Below are 24744 nucleotides of genomic sequence, written 5' to 3'. Positions count from 1 at the left end.
TGTTACATCAAAATGATTTCACACATGCAATCATTATCACATTTTAGAATCCAAACACGATTTCACAACCTCATATTTTAACATTTTATTTAAAAACATTAAAACAAATTCTGCCACAGGTGAGAGCCTCAGTGGAACGTGATTAGGTATTTTACTCTACAGTACATGACAACTAACCAACACTTTTACACTTGATAAAAGGCTTCTCCATCACACCCTGAACCTTTTCACTAAAAGATACAAAGGTGCATTGTCACATTGTAAAAATGAATCAGTGACATTTATATAAAAAGACATATTTCACATTAAGTCATACTGGCCCACAGGTACAAAAATAATTACATTCTATACTGTTTAATAGATTTAACAAAAATAAAAACAATCTCTAGATGAATATTTTTATAGCTGGTTATTGTTGTGTCTCATCTTTTCAGACAGTATAATCTGAATCTTCACCAACAGGAACTACAGGGTTTCTCTGGATCAGAGCTGCATTCCTGGATCTGAGCTCTGCAGAGAGAGACAAAGTCATCATACTGTGTGAGCGAGAAACATACATGTGGTCACGTCCTCTTACAGAAACATGCTGTACTTACTCAGTCACTTCCTTGCAGTTATATTTAATTCCTTTATCCAGTTCTTTCTGTAAATCCTTTAAAGATGCATTTGTGCAGTTTGTCCTGAGGAGGATACACAAAACATGACTTTAGGATCAATTCTCCCAGTATAAGTTTGTCTTTCTGCACATTTGTGTGTTGTACCCCCCAAATTAGCCACTGTGGAAAAATATACAGAACATTTCTGTGCTTGTCACATTCAAATTTAACCAAAAAATGACAATAGTGTTGCAGAAGCCTTGTGAATAAGGAGAAAATCTTACACAGAGTTCTTCTCTGTGACCAGAACAACAGTCAGGCTTTTTACTGAAGGGGATTTGAACCGCTTCACCTCGATGCTCCCAAAAATACTGACAACGAAATAAAAGAGAACAATTTAGAGAGATTGCATGAAATCAACAGAGTACATGAACAGCAGATAAGCTTCAAAGTGGAGTATACATTTATACTTCTAAGGTTCACAAGTTATGTCATGGAAAAACCTACAGTAAGGGGCAAACGGGCTAAAAGGTGAAGACAATAAAAAAACTATAATAACACGTGAGGATTTAAGGCTAATTTGATACAAGACTGTTGCTCACTCTCAATTTTAGAAAACCATTTACAGCATATTGTATGTAATCCACAAAATCAATCAATGCAAAGAAATGCAAATTGTTGTGACTGTTGGCTGAATATTAAAATAAGGTGTGGGGAGGTCAGGGTAGCAAATGGCCACCTATATAAACCTACAATATAAAGAACTTGAGAAAATAATCTGCAGATTAACTGATGATGAAAATAATTGTTAGTTGTAGCCCAACACAGGCTGCAAAGTTTGTGGAGATGATGTCCATTAGGCGAAGCTTTCTTGTTTGATTTACAGCTAAAGTAAAGAAAGAGACAGCGACCACCATGTCTAGAAGAATTTGCCCTGCTCAATGTCTAACCAAAGAGGAAAGGGATATGCATTGCAATTACAGCTTTCAGGACCACATTAAAGATGTGGAGGCAAATAATGAAACTGCAGACAATCAGGACCTCATAACAAATAGCACATTTTTTTTACTAAATGGGTAAAAATGAGCCTTATGTGTGGCCCTCTTGTGCTGTTGGTTACCAGATTACAACAAAGATGCACATGAAGAGTATGAAGATCTGATTAAAGTGCTGCTACTGCGCCAGACTTATATAACATTGCTTTAACCGCACTTGCTGACATCTTTAGTGCGTCACTGTCAACCTGTTTGGTTGCATGAACTAACATTAGAAAAGGGATATTTCTTCTCTTACTGTTCTCACTAAAGTCATGAAAGAAGGGCAGAGCAACTTACCTCGAAGAATTGAACGGTGTGGTGATGGATCCGTTTAGCATTGCTGTGACATCATCACAGGCATTATCTGCAAACTACCGACATAAAGATGACGTTAGACACTATCAGACTGTTATTTTGCTTGCTTAAGTTATATTTCTTTTGCAATGCAGAAATGTTTGATTCATGCAGCAGTGCATAGGTACCCATACAATCAACTGAACTAGATTTATTATTTCATATTCCCATAGGTAAAAGCTAAACGCATCTGTAAGCTGCTGCACAGCTTGTTGAGGAGAAGATCATTTATTCAGCTTTCTAAGATGAGGTAAGGTTAGATTTGCCTCATATCACACCAACTGTGTAGCTGCTGCACTTAAAGATGCCAACAGCAGCTAATGTGAATCTGCCAGTTATTTTAACTTAGTGTTTTTATCCTGTGCCATGCTTTTTTATTGGATTGAATCTGTGTGTGTGTGTGTTTGCTTGTTTCGGTGAATATGTGGAAAAGTGTGTTATGTGTTGGTAGTTTTATCACAGAATAAGACCCAGCCAAACTAAACCAGGGTCTCTGAATGTGTGGGTTGCTGCTGCTCGCCCAGCAGAGAGCTCCATGGAGACCAACACAAAGCCTTATTGATGAAGAATCACGCTGAGTGACCTCTTTGTTTTCTTCTATCATAATCACTTATAGTCAGGAGAGATTTACTTCACCTTATGCTCCACATTATTTTAACCACTGCTTGATCCCAGGACTGTCGTATTTTGGGTAAATTCTTATTGATAACTTACAGCAGCTGAGGCTTTGAGCCAGAATGAGCGAACAGGGTTGTTCTCACAGTCTGTCCATCCTGGGCAGCCGGTAGTGAATGTTTCTAGAACAACACACACAGATTCAACACTTCCTGCAACTTAAATGGGGTCCATAAGAATTTACTTTGGTGAGCTGCTCATATAAAACAAAACAGAAACCTCAGCACGTCACAAGCCCACACTGAGACATAAACTATGTGATAAAAACATAAAATGACCAAAGTCAAACAATAAACACTTTATGCATAAAACGAAACAAGTGTCCCACAGAGATGCTATTAGCACCTTGTACCAACTATGATGTGTAGTGTTATGTCCATACAATTACAGTATCTTAAGGATGAGCATAGTAATAATACCTCTGATGTTTTGGGAGTTAAACAAATAGTTCAACAATTTGGGAAATGCACTTATTCGCTTTATTACAGAGCATTAGACGAGATGATCGATACTCCTCTTGAAGCTACAGCCAGCAGCTAGTTAGCTTAGCTTAGAACAAAGACTGGAAACAGCTAGCCTCGTGACAGTAACGGTAACAAAATCCAGCTGCCAGCATCTCTAAAGCTCACTAATAAGCAAGTTATATATTGTTTGTTTAATCAGTGTTGTGGTTTTACGGGGAGTAACTTCCTGAGGTTGTTAGACAACCACCAGAGACTCCAGAAAGTTACTGCACTTGGCCAAGCTAGGTAGGCTAGAGTGGTATCAATCTTCTCATTTAAATCTCCGCAAGAAAGCAAATATGTATTTCCCAAAATGTTGAACTATTCCTTTAAGAACTGCCTCTGGAAAAGCGCTTTTGCAGAACCTGGCTGTCCTAGTTATAATACATTTTAGTCTTTAAAAAGAAGGAAGGAAGTTGAAAAGATTCTTGGCAGGGAGAGAGGAGTCTTGTAGAATTTTATGTCCTTTTTGACTGTAGCCTAAAGGTGTTTAGCATGGGATGGTAGCTCCCGACCGATGATTTTTGATATTTCTTGAGCTAAGGTGTTGCCAAGTTTGTTTTGAGACCTTTTTCCTTGTCTTCTCAGAGAGCTTTAGCCAGTCTGGGAACTGCTGCAAGCCCACTGAGCCACTGTGATAATGGGCTTAAAAAACTTGATGTGACTTGACATGTTTTAATATAATACTATGTAAAAGTAACTGTCTTCTTTTCCTTTCAGCTGTTCCCTTTCAGGGGTCGCCACAGCGAATCATGTGCCTCCATCTAACCCTGTCCTCTGCATCCTCTTCAGTCACACCAATTAACTTCATGTCCTCTCTCACTACATCCATAAATCTCCTCTTTGGTCTTCCTCTAGACCTCCTGCCTGGCAGCTCCAACCTCAGCATCCTTCTACCAATATATTCACAGTCTCTCCTCTGAACATGTCCAAACCACCTCAATCTGGCCTCTCTGACTTTATTTCCGAAACATCTAACATGAGCTGTCCCTCTGATGTGCTCATTCCTGATCCTGTCCATCCTCGTCACTCCCAAAGAGAACCTCAACATCTTAAGCTCTGCTACCTCCAGCTCTGCCTCTTGTCTTTTCTTCAGTGCCACTGTCTCTAAGCTGTACAACATCACTGGTCTCACCACCGTCTTGAACACCTTTCCTTTCATTCTTGCTGATACTCTTTTATCACACAACACACCTGACACTTTTCTCCACCTGTTCCAACCTGCTTGCACTCGCCTCTTCACCTCTTTTCCAAAGTCTCCATTGCTCTGAACCGTTGACCCTAAGTACTTAAAGTCCTGCACCTTCTTCACCTCTGCTCCCTGTAACCTCACCGTTCCACCTGGGTCCCTCTCATTGACACACATGTATTCTGTCTTACTGCGGCTAAGCTTCATTCCTCTGTTTTCCAGAGCAGACCTCCATCTCTCTAGATTTTCCTCCACCTGCTCCCTGCTCTCACTACAAATCACAATGTCATCCGCAAACATCGTAGTCCATGGAGATTCCTGTCTAACCTCATCTGTCAGCCTGTCCATCACCAGAGCAAACAAGAAGGGGCTCAGAGCCGATCCTTGATGCAAACCCACCTCCAACTTGAACTCCTCTGTCACACCTACAGCACACCTCACCACGGTCTTACAGCTCTCATACGTGTCCTGCACCACTCTAACATACTTCTCTGCCACTCCAGGCTTCCTCATACAATACCACAGCTCCTCTCTCGGCACCCTGTCATACGCTTTCTCTAAATCTACGAAGACACAATGCAACTCCCTATGACCTTCTCTGTACTTCTCCATCAGCATCCTCAAAGCAAATACTGCATCTGTTGTACTCTTTCTAGGCATGAAACCATATTGCTGCTCACAAATGCTCACCTCTGCCCTTAGCCTAGCTTCCACTACTCTTTCCCACAACTTCATTGTATGGCTCATCAGCTTTATTCCTCTGTAGTTGCCACAACTCTGCACATCTCCCTTGTTCTTAAAAATTGGCACCAGTACACTTCTCCTCCATTCCTTGGGCATCCTCTTACTCTCCAAGATCTTGTTAAACAAACTAGTCAGAAACTCTACTGCCACCTCTCCTAGACACTTCCATACCTCCACAGGTATGTCATCAGGACCAACTGCCTTTCCACTCTTCATCTTCTTCAACGTCCTCCTCACTTCACTCTTGCTAATCTTTGCTACTTCCTGCTCCACACCAGTCACCTCTTCTACTCTTCGTTCCCTTTCATTTTCCTCATTCATCAACTCTTCAAAGTACTCCTTCCATCTACCCATCACACTCCTGGCACCTGTCAATACATTTCCATCCTTATCTTTAATCACCCTAACCTGCTGCACATCCTTCCCATCTCTATCTCTTTGTCTGGCCAACCTGTACAAATCCACCTCTCCCTCTTTAGTGTCCAACATAGCATACAAGTCCTCATATGCTCTTTGTTTGGCCTTTGCCACCTCTACCTTCACCTTACGCTGCATCTCCCTGTAGTCCTGTCTACTCTCTTCAGTCCTCTGTGTCCCACTTCTTCTTAGCTAGCCTCTTCTCTGTATACACTCCTGCACTTCCTCGTTCCACCACCAAGTCTTCTTGTCCGCTTTCCTCTTTCCAGATGACACACTGAGTACCCTCCTACCTGTCTCCCTGATCACATTCGCTGTAGTGGTCCAGTCATCTGGGAGCACTTCCTGACCAACCAGAGTCTGTCTCAGCTCCTCCCTGAAAACTACACGACATTCTTCCTTTTTCAACTTCCACCACTTCGTCCTCTGCTCTGCCTTTGTCCTCTTCATCTTTCTCACCACCAGAGTCATTTTACACACTACCATCCTGTGTTGTCTGGCTACACTCTGCCCTACCACTACTTTACAGTCACTGTTCTCATGGGCATGTGAGGTCTTTTGCTTAACTGGTGAAAAACACATTTGAAGCTGTTGCCACAGTTATAAGGTTGTCTATTGCCTCTTACCACTGCTGCCCTCTTTTCCACACCACTTCAGACTATGCAGCACAGATCCCAACAGAGTGTCCTGCATGGTGGTAAAGCAATCTTTCTTCTCAGTGAAGTCATGGACCACATACTTTGTTTTGCTCCAGAACATCATCTAAACCCCAAAAACAGTTGTTATCACATTGTTAAATGTATTATTCTGCATTATAAAAGAACTCTTGTGTGGATAATGTGCACACAGACAGTCGTGTGATGAGTGTGAGAGTGTTTACTCTGTTGCATGCATGTTTGAAGGGGGCCGCTGCAATGAGGGGGTCATAGGCTTCCATGGGAACTTTACAACGGTCCTGCCCCACATAGGCTTGTTCAAATGCACCCCATACAGTTTGACAGTCGTATCTGAAAAATAAATATGACAGTGCTGCTTAGTTTCAGGAATGTGGATCAGCCTCTGATGGAAAAAGCTGAAGTGAAAACGGGGCATTTCCTCCAACTCCTTGAACATACAGAAACAATTTCAAGTAGGAATACGGTGTTATGGTTGAGAAGCGCCAGTCCACATTATCAGTTAATATTGGCTTAATTATGATACATAATGCATACAAATATTATAGCGCTTGTGGATCAGCCTCATTCTGATGGAAACCCTTTACTGACAAACTAGCTAGTTTGCGTTTGACAAAAGGAAACAGGGCACTTCCTTCCTCACTTGAACATAACTCTGCACTTGTTATTACTACACCGCTCCCACTGTATTTATACAAATGTGAATCATAGGAACGAAGAAAGATTGCAGGTGTTCCTGTTATTTAGCTAGCCTACCCTCTGATAGAAATGGGATGGACAAAATAATAGAAACACCTGTCAGTATAAAACAATACAGCTCAACAGCAGCACAAACTACATCCTCTTTCAAAGTGATCATAAAGTTGAATCAACACCTCTCTAAAACAGTTTCAACAAAAACTAAACATTAAATTCATGAAAGTAGTTTTTATTGCAGGACTGTCGTATTAGACTGCGTTAGTTTTAGCGAGGTGTACCTAATAAACTGGCAACTGTGTGTAATGTATATGCTAATTTGCTGCGGCGACCCCTGAAAGTGAACAACCGAAAGGAAAAGAAGAAGAAGAATATATTATCATATCTTAAATTGTATTCCAAATGTAATTATTTCCAGCGTGTCCAAGTAGTGTGAAGAAGCCCCGTACTCCTTTTACACATGATATTCTGTACATAAACTTTAAAAAATAAAAACCTTTTCCCTTTGAACGCCTCACACCTAGCAATAAATGTTGTCTTAAGTCCGTCTGTTTCCTTACGGAGCGTCAGTCCCAACACAACGGCCACGACAATAATTATAATGATAACGGCGACACTTAAAAAAAGGCAGCGTCTCCTCCGACGCTGTGCACACTCCATTTAAAAGCCCTTAAAAATTCAAATGTCGGTGAAAGTTTGGCTGTTAAACTGTTGTGTGATGTTCACTGATTCGTCGCTGGCGCTCGGACTTCTATTTAGGGAGGAGCGAAAACACGGTGCGCGCGCACGTGCACTGGCTCGTGTCCAGCTCCAATCAGTAATCTTATAGTAAGAAAGTACATTTACAATTTTGTAGGCCTACTTGTACTTTAGTATGTAAGTATAATCAGGATACTTACTGTACTAAAGTACAGTAGCCTACTTAAAGTACTAAAAGTACTAAATGCAGAAAAATGTCCACTGTGACTGTTATACTATTATATATTATATCATTAGATTATTATCACTCATGCATTAATGTAGCCTAAAAGCAGGATTTTACTGTTGTAGTTGGTTGAGGAACTATTTTCTTCAGCTCAACTCAAATAAAACTGAAATCCTTGTAATTGGGCCCCAATACATCACTAAACAAATACTGCCATCTACTGGTAACCTGTCACAACATATCAAGCCTGTTGCCAGAAATCTTGGTGTCCTGTTTGATAGCAATTTATGTTTTAAGCAACATATCACTAAGCTTGTCCAATCATGTTTTTACCACCTCAGAAACATTGCAAAAATCCGATCTATTTTAAATCTTAGTGATGCAGAAACTGTTGTACGTGCTTTTATCTCCTCACGCCTTGATTATTGTAACAGCCTGTTCACTTGTCTTAATCAAAAAACTTTGACACGACTGCAGACTGTACAGAACTCAGCTGCTGGGCTGTTAACCAGGACCAAGAAGTACGACCACATCACACCTGTTTTAGCCTCTTTGGGAGGTTTCATTTGAATCCCGGTGCAACCAAACTTCCTCATTGTAAAAATACATGAATAAAAGGAAAATGTGTTTGCCATAGAATACACTATTTGATATTAATATTGTACAAAAATGGTTAAGGAATTTGGTGTACTATTGGTGACTTGGTATATATACATTATCTTCAACAATTTAAAGACGCAGTAGCTGATTTTGTTTGGCAAACTGGGGGAAACAAGCTGTAAACACAACATTGATTAACTTTGATTTGATTGATATGGTGAACTTGTTAGCAAACTGTTGCTTATTCATACATCCAGCAGATACAGAGCAACATTAGCATTTATGAGTCATGTTTCTGGCCACTTGAGAAAATAAGTCCAATAGTCACTCTCTTTTAACTCAACTGCTGAGGGAAATATCTGGCACAATACTTGCTAAATACTCCACTATGAACATCAGCTAGTTGCTACCTGTGTCTGTCTGCTGTGTAAAGAGGTTTTATTTTTAGCTTTTTCACTGAAAACAGCTGTCTGCTGCTGCTGTAAATAACCAAATAGTAAAGCTGTAGGTTGTAAAACCAAAACAATGAGCTGAAAGACGCTAAAACGCTCCGTAGACCTGAGGGGACCTGCAGAGCCAGGCAATAATTATTTGTGGACTTGTCATTATGAGCGACCCCTTTCATATTACAGTACACACGGCCATTTGATCCACTGTCAGTATAAAAATATTGATTCGTGCAGCTTTAAGAAACGTATATGTATCATAGTATTTTCATGTTTCGGCCATTTATAGTGCACTCTGCATTTGATCTTAATTTGGTCTGGTAAATAATGAAATGTTAGTATAAACATGTTGATTATATCAGCTGTAAATTATATTGTTTGTGGTATTCAATATAGCTCTATATTGTTTGTGGTATTCATATAATATCATACACAGTAAGTGTGACTTACTGTACAACAATTATGTGTTGCATGAAAATATACATCACATGGTTACTGTTAGTATGCTATATCAGTGATATCACAAATTAGACAAAAATAACAAATGAATACCAATAACTCATTAGTTAATAACTAATTAATATTCTATTACATTGCACTTTTGTTTAGTGTTATGTGTTTTATCTAAATAAGTAGACTTGATTGTGTCCTTTCCAGGTCACAAAAAAACAAATTCAGTTAAAGGAAATGTTATATTGTGATTGAGTTACTGCAGTGTTTCCCAACCTGGGGGTCAGGACTCCTTCAAGGGCTCACGAGATAATGTTATTGTGAATGTTTTCAAGGAGACAATCCCTCTTTCAAAAGCCAAAGAGCTTGGGAACCACTAGGTTAAACCTGCCTTTCTTTCACAGGCATTCCTTAACTAGTACAAGCATTATGTTTTAATTGTCTCTGACGTGTTAAAACTAGAAAAGATCTACCAGAGTCTTCCTCTTGTCCACACCAGATGAGGTCATTGAACATGTAGACAGAAAATTAATTGATTAATCATTCAAAATCAATAAGTTTCAAACTTGACACAGTGACAAGTCAGATCCCAAGAACTAAAGCTTGGGTTTCAAGACCTGAACATGGCCTACTATGTTCTTTACTAAATTTAATGGCATTTTAATAGTGTTAGTTGGTCGTACATCAAATTACTGGAATGTAAACCATGAAGATTCAAAGGTCATTAAATTTGTGTTAGGACTCGAGTATAAATCATCGTACAGTACATTACCTCGAGCTGGGGTTAACTAGTGTGATGTAATTGTAACACCTTCCAACCACAATGTGTTTAATGTTGGGGGTAGTTCCGAGCTGTGCTCTGAGTTGACTAGGGCAGAGCTGGAGCATAATAAACCCTTTGAAATGGACACAAAGATAGAAGAAAGAAGACATTATCGATCACATTTGGGAGGGGCACATCAAAAGAAAGACTGTGGGCATGTCAGGAAGAATTACTTACATACAATCACGCTGATCATTACAACGGATGCAGATGTTTTAGGGGCGCTCATGACAGTGAGACCCAGCACCGCCTTATTGCGCCCCTGAAAAGATGCGTGTTCGTACATACCTTCATCTGCCTTACTGTAGATCAACAGCAAAAAAAAACATTTTCAGTTTTGGATATGATTCCAGGCCAGCAGGTACTTTCCTGGGAACTCAGGAAGGAGTGCTTTTGCTACTGCGTGATTAACCGAAATCAAATTTTCTTGTGGCATCTACAAAACTTCCTCCCATGTTTTTTTCTTGTTTTTTTAGAGCTCTCAAACCTGGCTTTTCAAACCCCCTCAAGGAGATTTTAACACATGATGACGGCTGACCTTTAGAGAACAATAACTCTAACTCAGCATTTCAAGGAGATACACAAAAGATACACTTTTTTGTTGTTTAATTACAGTGCTTAGCACATGCAATCATAAAATATCATGCGACTAAACAGGTACACATGCCCAGTTTTGTAATTCAGTGGTGACATGCAGAAGTAAATACTCACCATTTTCCATGCAGAAGATTAAACGGCAACAAATGGCTCCATAGTTTGATGTTAAATGCTTTGCTTGGTCAGGTTTCTGCCCAAATGGAGTCCTGTTGTGGTGTGATCTGTCGTGAACCCTTCTCTCAGGACTAATGGTTGTCATGCCCGAGAGGCTCGTCTTGTCATAGGTCGACAATCACAGCTCCTTCCCAACCCACAGAGACGTTCTTAAAGGACGGATGAGATGTTTTTTCCAGCCTCCTGTTGCAAAGACTAGATCCACATGACTCTTATTATGGTGCCATTAAGAATCTCCCCACATAGTGTGTGTGCTGTTCTCTGGGACATGGTGCCATGATGAGCTGGGGGAAGTAGTGTATGTTACTGTTGGAGTTATTGGACACAGGGCAATATGTATGTTTCAGAATGAGCCTGCAGTATTATGTTGAAGATAGCAGATGCTATTTTGTGAAGTAGTCGCAGGTGGGGATGTAAAGGTAATTCTAAGATATAACCTCATAAGAAAGATAATAACAAGGTCAAAGGTAGTTTTGAGCAGATCTTATTTCATTCTCTTCAAAACACTTTTCAACCAAAATTCAGGACAAAAGAAATCAATCTAATCTTTCAACAAATTTGTTCTATCCCCAAACCACTTCCATACACAATTTAGTTCATCCACATTTCATCATTTCATAAAAAAAAAAAAAAAAAACCCATTTCATCAAAACAAAGATCTACAATGTCCCATTACTTATTTGGACGTAGTCAGTTATCTCAGAGTCTCTTAAGCAAGTGTCAATTGATCAAATGTCCCAAAAGGAAGTTACTGAACTTACCTACCAAACTAGGTGACATACAGTATTTGTTTAGTGATCTTTTGTTCACTGACTAACGCGAAGGACTTCCCATCTTAGCACAACATTAAACACTTTTTTAATTTTTGTTTTGTGCTAATATATGTACAGTAGCATCCACAGAAAAACTGTAGGGAGTCCAAGAAAGACCTTATATAGTTTCATCTTATGTCCTTTGTCACGAAATATACAGCAAATTGCTCTCAAATTGTGATCGGCTGAATGTGATTCTCATTATACTGCCTTGTCTTTAAACATAATACAAACAAAATCATTGCTCAAGGTTGGAGGAATTTGATTTAATGTATGCCTAACTGTTGCCAGACTTCTCATTAACTGCCTAAAGATAATTAATTTCTGCCACCTCTTTGTGAGACAAAGGCCGTCTGAGGTTAAATCTGAAAGACAGTATGGATGAGATAGCGGCCTTGTGTTTTTAAAGCTAATTGTGTTGTTAGCACAGAGCGTCTCCACAGGACTGCCCGAGCTTATTGACATGAAACGTGCTGAGGTTAAGTAGCTGAATATTGCCTCATAGAAAAGGAAGCCAAAATCTGATTCAGACCTTAAAGTAAGAGCTGAAGACAGCACATTTGAAGAACAAGCTTTTCACACACATTATTCACTACTAATGATGAACTGAAATATGCTTATACAGGCTGTTGTGAAAGTTGCTTGAATAATAACTTCAGTATAATGTACAGTATGCATTTCTCTGAAGCAGAACCAAGATCTTGTCATTAGGGGAAGTTTGTGAATAATTAACTCAAGTAAAAGGAAGCTTAACATTAAGTTTCTAAACACTACTTCCATTTGTGCTACATTTAAGTATTTCATGCCTGTAAAACAAGTTTCAAAATAGAAAAAACTCCATAATTTCCATAGACACATGTAAAGTGGAGGAAATCTTTCTAATTCTCCAAGTTGACGCTGCCAATCTCTATGTCTTCTGCTAAGATACATTCACTATTTCACATAATACTAAAATAAAAAGAAAAAGTCAACAATTTAGTATATTTATACAGCAATAATAACTGTTCACAAACCGTCATTAGTTGAAACGTGAAGGGAAAAATGTAATGACAAAGCAGGTCGGATCAATGTGTAGTCTCTTTTTTCCTTCATTCCCAGTCACTGAGGATGTTATTATTTTGCAATTTGGTGCTCTCTTGATTTCAGGAGCTTTTATTTCCCCCAAGGAGATGAAAGGTATTAAACAAGGGCAACAAATGAGCTTTGAGTCAGACAGGAACCAATTAGTGGACGTTAGCTGCAATGAATGAAGAGTGATCTGTTCAAGCTGAAGTGCAACTAAGCATGGCACTCAAGTCACATTTGCTCTGTGCAACATTGTTCTCTGACCTTAATTACGCACAAGCTGACACTTAAAGTATTGCCCTTTGGTGGCATCAGTTCCTAGCTCTAACTTAAGGCTGCAGCTAACAAGAAGCAATCCGCCTGATTGGTACATAAATCAAATTCCCTCCTTCTTCCTGTTAGCATATACTACTACTAGAGTAGTCTTGTTTTCCTGTTTTTTGTGTTGCCACCAATGCATATATATATTCACTGTATGTCTTTTTGTGTTTGTGTTAAAGAAAAACACACTATTAATTGAACTTGAATGTAATTTAAAACTGAGATTTTAGTCCACTTTCTGAAAAGGCAAAGATGTAACCTGAATGTGCAGATATGCACCTACAGATTTACAAAGCTAATGTTTATGAGTGGCCATTAAATCAAGGGAGATTTAAAAATTCACACTTGCGGAAATCATCCATTGTTGCTGCCTCTCCTTCAGACAAGAGGAAAAGTTAGTTGTACTAAATCACACTCCTCTCCTTTCTTAAAGCGATTTATCAGTTTCCTGTACGGAAGAATGACAGCGTTCCAAGGAGGAATAACAGCCAATGAGAGCGGCGACTTCACATCCAGCTGCATTTATTGACCAATGAGACTGTGAGCATTGCCTTTAGTCCCGCCCTCCCATAGCTACAACAAATCAACACTGAGAAGTCAGTCCGTCTGCAGCGAGGTGGGTAGAGTTAGCTTTAGCACAACGCAAATTCAGTCATTACATTGCTGCCTGTCAAAACCGTTAATTTTATGTTTGTAGCCGTAGTTGTCATTGCGTTCAGCGCCCGTTTATTCGTGCTTCCCCCCTGTAAAAGCTCACTAGTTCTAATTTGGCTAAAGAGGCAACGGTTGCATCGGTTGTGAATAATCTAACCCAGTTTTTGCAGCCAGTAGCTCACCGGTTGTATCTTTAACTGTTACCACAACGCTAACAGAAAGCTACCGTGAATGTGAATACATCTGTGAATGAAGGTCGCTTTTTCCCCAACAGGAGCCTAACATTACAGTCTGTATCTGTGAATATATTTACTCCTCCTATCTATCAACATGAGTGATCCTTGGCAAGAGTGTATGGATCACTGTGTGGAGCTCACCAAAAAGGCTGGGAAGGTGAGTAAGTACTAGTGTTATTGCTTTTTTAAATGCTATGTTCTGGAAATCACTTTATGTGGGGTTGAAACATGGTACAACATTAGCTTAACTTAAGTTTTGCATACACTTTTATTGTATCACAACAGTAGTATCTTGCAGTAACCTGATACAATTATAAATCCACAATCAGTCAGAGAGATCTGGCCAAATCAACACCGTAAAGTTGTTAACACGTAGTTATGTAAAGAAAATTATTTACTACATTCACTTAACACAATAATAAAGGACCTGAAAGACATAAAGGGGAGAGTTTGACTATTTAACAGTTACTATCCTCATGAAACATGTTGGGAATGTGAGGTTTGAATGCCTGGATTGAAGGCGGAGTTTCCAAAAATAGTTTGTCTTGTAAATTATTCTAAGCCGACTGTGTGTAGTACGAAACAGCAGTTTTGCCAAGTTCAAAACAGACTCTGGCAACACTGAAGATTATCCATTTTGATAATCAGTCCGATTGTTGTTAGAAACAGGAGAAAGCATTTCACAGAGGTAGAGGTACATATGAATCTTTTTCTGTATTTTCAGTTAGGTCCATCCACTTAATATCTATAAATTACAGTGATGAGTTTGGGATGCAGCATTCAAAATGAAACGTAGAAATGAATGATAGGCAGGATCAAGTGTACGCAGTAGTGAGTCCGATTCATGCATGCACAGGATGTCACCATAATCCAGAACAGAAAAAAATGTAGACTGAACAAGACTTTCTTAAAACAAAAAATAAAAACCTAAGTTGGGTTTACAATAAGTTTCTTTTTTATGTTTTCAACATGAGTATGGAAAGTGAAATTGTCATCCAGCTATATTCCAAGATATTTGTATTGGAGATTTTAACTAATTCAAATCCATCTAAGGTTTGAAGAACGATGATATCTACCTACTTTTTGTACACAATGGGCATGATTTCAGGAGAAAGTTACAGTAATGTGTAATAAAGACAACTCACATAGGTATTTGGGCTTTGGAGCTCACACCTTATCATCTCTAACCCATCATTGCCAGCAGTATGTAACCATAACCCACAACATGTTAGGTTAATTAAAGTAGCAGATGTAGTCATTCATCCAAAAAATCCCCTTGCTGAGTTTGTAATTGTTGTGTTTCTGCCAGATGATCCGTGAGGCGCTCCAGAAGGACATCGCCGTCATGCAGAAGAGCTCACCAGTTGACCTGGTGACCGAGACGGACCAGAAAGTGGAACAGCTCATTATATCCTCCATCAAGGAAAAGTACCCCACTCACAGGTACTTTGCTAGCAAATATGGACGTGAGAGTTGATATATTAACTGCTTGATAGTACTGTGGGACATGAAGGGAAGAATATTTTATCAGTGTATTTTTATTCAGTTTGGTCCTTATTTTCATGCTATTTTTTTTATTATTTTCTTCTTTTTTATGGTAGTTAATGCTTCATTTCACTCCTTTCACTTTGCTTATTTTGTTTGCAATGTGGTTGATAGTTGGCTATAATTTGGATGTATTATCAAGCATGTTCACACTCTTGCTCTTATCACTAATCCTGGCAGGGCTATAGGCAAGACATTAGAAATACTGATGTCATGAGCTGCAAAAAATATCAGAAACCAAGAATAAGGTATCTAAATGTTAGAATACTTTGGATTTTAAACATTTTATTAATTCAGTTAAGTTTGAAGATCTAACGTATATGCTGTTGCAAAGCCTTCTCTACACTACCTGAAACATTTTTTTATGAGAGAAATTCTGAATCCTTTCTTTATTCTTTGATTTATTTATTTTTGTTGGACTAAAAGTTGTCAAAATTAAATTAATAGATAGCCACCAAGTATAATAGCAGAACGTAAACTTCCTCCAGGATGCTAAAATACTGAGGACATGACCTCAGTATTTTAGCATCCTGAGGAAACTGTACCTAATATCACATGTTATAGACTCAAGTAGAAAAGTGAAAATAAACACATCAGGTTGACGGTATCAAGTGCAATAGTATCATTAATCTTACAGTTGAGGTAACAGTCGTATGGTGCATTCAAATTACTGTTTGTTTATTTTGTGTTTTTTCTGTCTGTGATTTTGAAGCTTCATAGGTGAGGAGTCAGTGGCAGCAGGTGCTCCCAGCGTTCTAACCGACAATCCCACTTGGATCATCGACCCTATTGATGGTACCACTAACTTTGTTCACAGGTACTGCCTGCGCTTACATACTGTATAAACCCTTGAGAAACCTGATACGGCACTGGGTTTGTTTTATCTTTGTCGCTCCTTAACTATTTTTATCTTTTAATTAGGTTCTCTCTTGGATTGTCCTCTCTGTCAGGGATAATTAGACAACGTAGATGAAACTGAACTGATAATAGAAATGTATTCCTCTGAGCTTAAACCTAGAGGGAGTTCATTAAATGAATGTTTTATACCGTAAATTTATTTTGTGCAGGTTCCCAGTTGTGTCTGTATCAATTGGCTTCACTGTGAAGAAAGAGGTAGGTTTTATTGTTTGTTTTTTGACACTGTACATCTTCGTTATAAGAAACATTAACATAGTAAATGTCCCAATAACCCAGTGAATTTCTGATGAGTAGTACAGTAGTTTTTCTCTTTTTGTATGGCTGTTCTATTCTTTGCCGTCCACCCACACCACATTAATCGCTGCTGTTTTCTGTGCTGTTTCTTTGTCTCAGATAGAGTTCGGGATTGTCTACAGCTGCATCGAGGACAAGATGTATACAGCACGGAAAGGGAAAGGAGCATTCTGCAATGGTGTCCCTATCAAAGTGTCTGGACAAAAAGGTAAATATTGATAATCACATCAGGCTTCAGTGTTGCTGTTTTTAACAAATCCACCAGGTGGAGGCAATATCTCAGCAAGATTCTCTGTGAAATGAGAGACAGTAGTTGTACGTTATTAAGTGTGATTCTGTTTTTTCAGAGGAGTAAACAGACTGATGTTTTTAGATTTTGTGTTTTCATTCAAGATATAAGCCAGTCCCTGGTACTGACTGAAATGAGCTTCAAGAAGGATCCTGAGCATTTCAAGACTATGTTGGCCAACATAAAGACCATCCTCACCATCCCTGTACATGGGTAAATATACACTTCTGCACAAGTTGTAACCCTTAACATTTCAGTCCTGGTTGATGTGGTGACTCCCATGATTAATACTTCAACAATCATTCCTTGAGCAGCTACTTAACAGAAATACAACAGAAGAGCAATGGGTGTATCTGTTTACAGTGCAGCCAAACAAAGTCATGTTGTTTTAATAACGTTTTATGCATGTGGTGTGAGTAGTTTTCCACATGACAGCAGGCTCCTTCTTTATTACTCCCTTTAAAAATATATAGATGAACCACTAATGAAAAATGTGGAAAATGGCGGATTCCGCCACTTGCAATTGAAAGTTCTAATTTAGAGGTACGCCCCAGTAGACTAATGGTCAAGGCACATACCACCTGACAGCAATGTCCACGGTTCGTTTACCAACTGGGGGACCTTTGTTGCATGTCATACCCCTGTGTCTGCCCCCTCGTTTCCTGTCTACATCTCTACTGCCACTATCGAATAAAGGCTAAAATGCCAAATAATAATCTTTTTCTTCTTAATCTTTAAAAATAAATAAATAAAAACACTAAAACTGGAGAGGTAATTACAGAACGTAGCCAAATGCAAAGCAGACATCCCATTTCCATCCACAGTATCCGCTCCCCGGGCAGTGCAGCTGTCAACATGTGTCTGGTAGCGTGCGGATCAGCTGATGCTTACTACCACATGGGCATCCACTGCTGGGACATGGCTGGAGGGGCAGCGGTTGTGACTGAAGCTGGAGGAGTTATCATGGACATTTCAGGTGAGTCACTGAGAAAACAACAACTTTTCAGAGGTTGCTGAGTCACTGGATGAAATACAGGAAGCGGGCAACAGGATGATTGACTTGTGGAAAAACTGCACGATTTCGGAAGTAGATTACATTACAAAGCAGCGAGAATGGGCTGCTGTTCTTTCAGCGCAAACACAACAGAAGTTATTAATGTTTATGAATTATTTATTGTTACTAATTCTCATTGTTATTGGTTTTTATCCCTCTTTCTGCTCACAAATGCCTGTGAAACACAGTCATAGATGCAGGGCAGGGCAGGGCAGCTAGTGGCTTTGTACTTGAAACAGGAAGGGTTTGAGAAATTTTCTGCCACTGACGTGCTGGCGTGAGATTTAGGATGCTAAGGATGCTGTTTGTCAAGTCAAGCATGTACTGTTGACAATGGCAGTGCTATTAAAAGAGTATGCCCATCCTTGAATTCTGCCAAGACACTCCCTTGCAATATTTAAAAAGTACAGTACACGTGTGTGGTGGAGCAAACTTTAGCATGGATAGCGACGACTTTTGGGGCACTTCCGTCATGGAGAGGTTGTGTGAGGTAAAAGAGCTGCGCCCAGCAAGATAACTGAAGGTTATAACTCACTGATCAGCTCTCACGCTTAAAATCTGATCCCGCAGAGTGTAAAACTTTAAAATGAGTTGGATCATGATCTTGGAAATTTGTCACCCACACCTTTACCATCTGCTTTTTATTACTGAGCATATAACTGTTTTCCACCTTGTGACTAGCTTAGTACTTAGCAATTGTTCTTGTACACACAAGCATCTCAAAATGAATGCATTGATTAGGTGGCGCAAGGAGCCAGCTTTATGGAGGTGAACATTTCCATTCGCACATATGTGCTCAACTGTTGTAATAATGACTAGTGTTGTTTTATTCTATCTTTGACAAGTGATAATTAAATCTTATCACTCATGAGTGTAGGCACACGGTACGCAATATTCACGGTTTGGTATGTACCTCGGTTTTAGGTAATTTATTTTGAAAAATGTAAACATTAAACAGTGGCTCATTGGCCATGATTTTTACTGTAACTGTTAATGCACTCAAATACTCATATTGTCACTAAGAAAAAATAAATAACAACAATAACACATATGTCAGTAATGCTCCATTGTAAGACTGTTGATAATTCCTGCAGCAACTGCAGCTTGTGCTGGTTTATACAGAGCCGCATATCAGACTGACTAAAATACACACGTGAAGGCACATTGTAGCGGGGCTCAAGCACTTTGACCTTATTCTTAAATTCTGTACTCTCTGTATTCTGCAGTGATAATTAACTTGTGACAAACCTCCACTAGTCAGGAAAATGATTCATTGAGGCCTTTAAATTTTAGACAAATGTGGATCTTGGCTACATCGGGAGCAGTACCTTTGGGGCCATCAGCTGGTTTTTATTCCGGTTTCAAACGTTAATTTTACGGTCTTGTACCAACGTTACCACATGCAACTTAAAAGTGATTTTCAACTTCATTACAGTAATACTTACTTATTATTTTCTCTATTATCCAGGTGGACCATTTGATCTGATGTCTCGGAGGCTGATCATCGCCAGCAGCAGAGCAATAGCAGAACGCATTGCTAAGGAGATAACAGAGTTTCACGTTGGCAGGGACGACACAGATGGCTAGTCAATTTCCATGATCTCCTAAGTTTACATGCAACTTGTATTTGTACTTGTATTTAACAGGTCAGGATTCCGTCTTTGCCTTAAGAACTAAAACGATAAACTTACCTCTGAAGAACAGATGAATGGGATTGTTAAATATTCAGCGCTTTAGACTTCCAGCCTTCATTCTGCTTTCTTAAAACAAGTCATTATTGTAATTCTGCACTTAGCCATTCACAAATTCAGACTGAACAGTACTGATTAATGATGATTCTGTCAGTGTGTCCTAATACACACTTGTTTTTATAGTATTGTTTTTAATCAGTCATTTTTTATTATTTTATTATTTATTTTTGTAGGGACTGGGATCGAGACCCGGTTCTAGAAGGACCCGGTTCCAAATTTCTCAAAACCCGAAAATCAATAAGGTCCGAGCTTATCGATACTGCTATCGAGACTAGCAGGTCCTATAACGTAACATTATGTCTCGAGAGAGTCGTGTCATTTAAATCAAATCACTGGTGCACAAACATACATCAATTTTCTAATAACGATTTTGAATTCAATTGAACTGCCTGACGCCCTCGTTCGCTTCATTTCTCATTTGGTCAATTGAGCAAAGCAGTCAAAGGCTTGGCTACATTTCAGTAAAGCCAAAGATAAAGGGGAAGCAAAATGCCATTTATGTTAATTTCTTGTAAAAAATATGTGATATCTTAAAGTGACAGTACAGACATTAACCAACACTTAAAGGTCCGTGTGTAACATTTAGGAGGAGCTATTGGCAGAAATGGAATATAATATTTATAAGTATGTTTTCATTAGTGTATTATCACCTGAAAATAAGAATTGCTGTGTTTTCATTACCTTAGAATAAGCCGCTTTTTATCTACAGAGGGAGCGGGTCCCCTTCCACAGAGCTCACCATGTTGCACTGCCAGGTTTCTACAGTAGCCCAGAACGGACTAAAACAATCACTGGCTCTAGATAGGGCCGTTGGCTTTTTTCACAAGGCCGCCGTAGTTTCTCCTACACGCTTGGAACGGGAGGGTGATGCGAGTAGTATTCAAATGGTTACAAACTGCATTTTCACCGCTAGATGCCACTAAATCCTACACACTGGACCTTTTAAGTGTCAAAACGAAATAATTATTGAAACATAAACAGAACAGTTTCTTCAATATTTAGCACATTTTATCAAATTAAAAATGTGTCACTTGCCTAGTAATAAGTTGTTTTTAATGATAGGCCAAAATATGTTTAACATTTGCCAACTTCATTCATTTAGATGGAGGTCAGCTCAAGCTCACCCGATCTTTATTCAAATTGTTGGACATTTGTTGCCGCTGATATTATTTTACTATTCTCATAGTTATACGTTATGTTGAAGGGGCACTGTGTATTTCTTTTGAAATAAATGCCCAGCATCAGCAGTGTTTATTGATGGCTAGGCAAATTTCTGGTCAGAAATCAAACAGTCACAGACTCACAGTTAAGCAATAAAAGCAGTACCAGTTCTGTTAAGAATTTACTGTAATCTGGTCTTTCCACCAAATTAATAGAAAAGTATCGATAAAGACTCGGATCGTTAAGCAGTCTTGAAAATGGTATCAATATCAATAAAAATTAATGATCCCCATCCCTATAAATGTGTTCAGGTTTTGACCAATAATATTGCTTTTCCATGTAGGATTCTGGGGCTTGAATTTAGACTTTTTAAACTTAGGTTAGTGTATTTAGTTACATTTAGAAACATTTGTTTATACAGTAAGTATTTATTTCAATGCCATCACTAGTTTGCACTACAGTTACGTATACCATATACTGTGTACATATAACTACTGTACTGTATAACTACTTCTATATCAAGTCCAGACTTACATACCCTAATGGTGTTCTTAAAATTGTGTGCGGGTATGTTTAAAAGTGTTTTAATATGAAGTGTTTTCTGTAAAAATGTAATGAAGGCAGCAAATAAAAAGCACTTTAAATAACTCCTGCTCGTGCCCAGCCTCTCTTCGGACGCAATACAGCTAAATAAACTGAGAAATTCTACGGAGAAATTCATATCATTAAAGCCCTTCAGAGACAGGTGTCAGCATGCATCCACACGTTAGCTATACTCTGAAGAAAGTAATTGGGAATACAAGTAAAGCCTGAGTACAGACAGACATATTTGTGCAGAAAAATGCTGACATAGCAATTTCAATTTCTTTGCAAAAGAAATATGGGAGTTCAGTGTCATGAAATATGTAAATAAGTCATCCACAACACCAAACACAAGAAAACTATTCGCAATAAAATCTGCCAAGACTCCTCATGTTGTTACGTCACTGTAACATTGCTGCAAAATGCAGACCCTTCACTGTGAGAAAACAAAAGCTGCTTCACCAGCCCATATGTTCTGAAATCTGATATTATCTAGAATTCAATTCAGTTTCATTTATATAGCGCCAATTCATAACAGAAGTTCTCAGAAAATCTCATTGCACTTTTCCTATAGAGCAGGTCTAGAACGTACTCTTCATAATATTATTTACAGAGACCCAACTACATTGGAGAATGGAAAATCCCTCTATTTAATCTCCAGCAAGGCTCCTTATTTCCTGACATGCTACCAGTGGCCTCAATCAGTTGTGTGTTCAGAACATAAATAAATGTCCATATTTGCTCTGACCTAGAAAAATGATAAACTGTCTTTTCTCCTTATAAAATCTATAAAGTAAGAATATGAAGAAAGAAAAGGGTCTCTGGCGGCAAACAGGAACCCAAATAAACAGAAAACAGGCCTCTGACACTCTATAAAACACTGGGAATAAAACACACTGACTGCTACCGTTGTGATTTAGAAGAGAGATAAAAGCATTCACAGCCATTACACCATGTAAAATTCTCTGCTGCATTTCCCCTGCCCTTTCAGTCAGTGCTGCAGACACCGCACATGCAGAGCGATGGACGGCCCCCCGGGCTGATGTACTCTATGAAATAGCCCAGAGTTTTGCTCTCCACGGACTGTTGTCTTGTCTGTGTTTGCTGATGACCAACAAATGGTTTTAAAACACTTTGCTTGAGCATAACCCAGGTCTTACACTGCTGCAGCCCCCTCCACAGAAATCAATGGTCCATGTTAGTCTGCAGCAGGGGGTTCAGACGAAATCACTAGTGTTGGGAATATTTTCTAAAGTCAGACAGCTGAAAGCCAAGTCCTCCTCAGTCAACTCCACCTTTACACCAACAGCTGCTCAACAAATGTTGTTGGTTCCCCGTCTTTTGATTTTTAATGTTTTTTTTACTTGTTTATAGAGTCGTTAATGGCACAGCAAACCAAGTCCTTATACTTTTACTGTATGTCCTGATTTCCATTAGGAAGTACCAACCATTGTTCTTTCAAAAATCTGGCACGGCTGTGTTTTCCTGCTACATCCCAAAAATGTGCCCCTGGAAATTGGAGAGTCAGGCTCTGTGGACATTTATTATAATGTCTGTTTTTTCTTTGTTTCAATTACTTTTTCCGTTTTGTTTCTATACCTCTATATGTGTTTTTGTGCTCTGCCTTTGGCTTGATCTGCCATCATATTATCATGCATTTCCTTTATTTATTTTAGCCACGCTAGCGTTGTGGGTATAGCAATGTTGGTTGAATGGGCGGTCCACAACTTTGTTCCAAACTGAAATATCTCAACAACTTTTAGGTGGTTTGTCATGAAATGTGCATTCACATTTATTCACAGTCCTCAGAGGATGAAGCCTTCTGATTTTTATAATCCTCTGACTTTGCACCATCATGAGATTAACATTTTTGGGGGTTTTTTTTTCAACTATTGAATGAATTGTCATAGAATTAGGTACAGATAGCCATGGTGCCCAGAGGATGAAACCTGCTGACTTTGGTGATCCCCTGACTCATCTACTGCCACCAGTTTTCACTCATCCAGTGAAATAGCTCAACATCTACTAAACCAGACAATGAATCCTTATGACTTTGGTGAGCCTCAGCTATATTTGGTGTTTAGTGCTACTTAGCAAATGTTGCTAACTCACTAAACTAAGGTGGTTAACATGCTAAACATAACCTGCTAAACATCATCATGTTAACATATTCATTGTGAGCATGTTAGCATGCTGGAATTAGCATTGAGTACAGCCTCACAGAGCAGCTTGCACGGCTGTAGACCCAAAACTCAAAAGGGGCTTATATAGGACTCTAGACAGGAAACAACCTGTCTGAAGCTCCTGCTCATCTTTCAGGGTGCACCATTGACCTTCAGCAGGTTTAGCATCATGGCAGCCCTCAGTTACAGCTGTGATTCCAGGGAACCAAACATCCAAAACATCCATCATCTTGGATAAATTATTCATAACCGACCTGCCAGGGAGACAGCAGGACTGATGTATTTGTTTTGCTTGTCCTATCACTTCCCTCAACCTGCCTCCCAACATTTTAGAGAGCATCTTATATTTAGTGCACAACAGGGACAACAGGGTGACAACTGCTCTCCTGCTGCTTCTGGTCAAACAAAACTTTCAACAAATCCCTCCTTCATAATACCCCATACTGATCTGTTAAGTTCAACAGAGGTCTGTTGTTTTTAGCTGCACAGCTTGTGAATCAGAATATCTAGTGAATCCAGCAACTTGTGTAGTAGGATGACAATGTTTTATTCCAGCTTGATCTTTGCTTAATGTAACTGTTATCATATGATGATTGATATCAGATGTCTAACTTGCTTCAAGAGGATCAGATGTGATACTTAAACATTTGCCTTAGTACTCATCCTGTCATTACAAGTGCAATAGCAAACAGCCAAAACTGGTTTTTTCAGGTTATATCAAAACACAAAAGCTTTATGCAAGGCGTGGCAGTGATGAACATCATGCCTGAGCAAGCTCAGGAAAAAGCTGATTTGCTGATCTGTTTCTGCTTAGGCTACTTTTACTAACACAGACAATGTAGAACTGCAATGTAATTTTCTTGAGTCTTGCAGCATTCAGCACTAATTGAACAACCTGTTTTGCAGCAAGATGTAACTTCCCGCAAGACAGCTTTTTGGTGTTTTAAGAGAAGGAGCTTGAAGATTCAGAGAATAGTCT

General features: G+C 39.0%; 2 protein-coding genes across 6 annotated transcripts; one reads left to right on the top strand and one right to left on the bottom strand.

Moving 5' to 3' along the window:
• Nucleotides 1-70: 70 nt before the first annotated feature.
• Nucleotides 71-10430, bottom strand: LOC122866628 (ADP-ribosyl cyclase/cyclic ADP-ribose hydrolase 1-like). Of its 3 annotated transcripts, XM_044176535.1 has the most exons (9): nt 10307-10430; nt 10079-10202; nt 6396-6522; nt 6142-6277; nt 2702-2784; nt 1931-2004; nt 881-967; nt 597-680; nt 71-510 (listed from the first exon to the last, which is right to left on the bottom strand). In XM_044176535.1, exons 1-9 carry the CDS (start codon nt 10413-10415, stop codon nt 453-455), a joined length of 882 nt encoding a protein of 293 aa, XP_044032470.1. In that variant the 5' UTR covers nt 10416-10430; the 3' UTR covers nt 71-452. The 3 variants fall into 3 exon arrangements, with proteins under 3 accessions (XP_044032470.1, XP_044032472.1, XP_044032471.1); XM_044176537.1 differs by lacking the exons at nt 10079-10202; nt 10307-10430 and adding an exon at nt 7406-7656; XM_044176536.1 differs by lacking the exons at nt 10079-10202; nt 10307-10430 and adding an exon at nt 7382-7650.
• A 3153-nt stretch (nt 10431-13583) lies between these two features.
• On the top strand, nt 13584-21648 carry LOC122866630 (inositol monophosphatase 1-like). Of its 3 annotated transcripts, XM_044176540.1 has the most exons (9): nt 13584-13714; nt 14027-14145; nt 15298-15431; nt 16246-16350; nt 16601-16646; nt 16845-16953; nt 17139-17247; nt 17859-18010; nt 19557-21648. In XM_044176540.1, the coding sequence occupies exons 2-9, from the start codon at nt 14083-14085 to the stop codon at nt 19673-19675; spliced, it is 837 nt and encodes a 278-aa protein (XP_044032475.1). In that variant the 5' UTR covers nt 13584-13714; nt 14027-14082; the 3' UTR covers nt 19676-21648. The 3 variants fall into 3 exon arrangements, with proteins under 3 accessions (XP_044032475.1, XP_044032474.1, XP_044032476.1); XM_044176539.1 differs by having other exon boundaries at nt 13701-14145; XM_044176541.1 differs by lacking the exon at nt 13584-13714 and having other exon boundaries at nt 13721-14149.
• The last annotated feature ends 3096 nt before the right edge of the window (nt 21649-24744 follow it).

Source organism: Siniperca chuatsi, linkage group LG19, assembly GCF_020085105.1.
Source record: "Siniperca chuatsi isolate FFG_IHB_CAS linkage group LG19, ASM2008510v1, whole genome shotgun sequence".
NCBI lineage: Eukaryota > Metazoa > Chordata > Actinopteri > Centrarchiformes > Sinipercidae > Siniperca > Siniperca chuatsi.
The sequence above is the reverse complement of the archived record's forward strand: the minus strand, read 5'-3'. Positions and strand labels throughout refer to the sequence as shown.

What these genes read in the sequence shown, in the direction of transcription:
- LOC122866628 (XM_044176535.1), bottom strand. Translation starts at nt 10,415, where the DNA reads ATGTACGAACACGCATCTTTTCAGGGGCGCAATAAGGCGGTGCTGGGT. An exon ending in TGGAAAAGAGGGCAGCAGTG is followed by an intron (nt 2,785 to 6,141) that starts GTAAGAGGCAAT and finishes GTGTTGTTCTAG; the next exon opens with AAACATTCACTACCGGCTGC. An exon ending in ACACCGTTCAATTCTTCGAG is followed by an intron (nt 968 to 1,930) that starts GTAAGTTGCTCT and finishes TTTCGTTGTCAG; the next exon opens with TATTTTTGGGAGCATCGAGG.
- LOC122866630 (XM_044176540.1), top strand. Translation starts at nt 14,083, where the DNA reads ATGAGTGATCCTTGGCAAGAGTGTATGGATCACTGTGTGGAGCTCACC. An exon ending in GCTTCACTGTGAAGAAAGAG is followed by an intron (nt 16,647 to 16,844) that starts GTAGGTTTTATT and finishes TCTTTGTCTCAG; the next exon opens with ATAGAGTTCGGGATTGTCTA. An exon ending in AGTTATCATGGACATTTCAG is followed by an intron (nt 18,011 to 19,556) that starts GTGAGTCACTGA and finishes TCTATTATCCAG; the next exon opens with GTGGACCATTTGATCTGATG.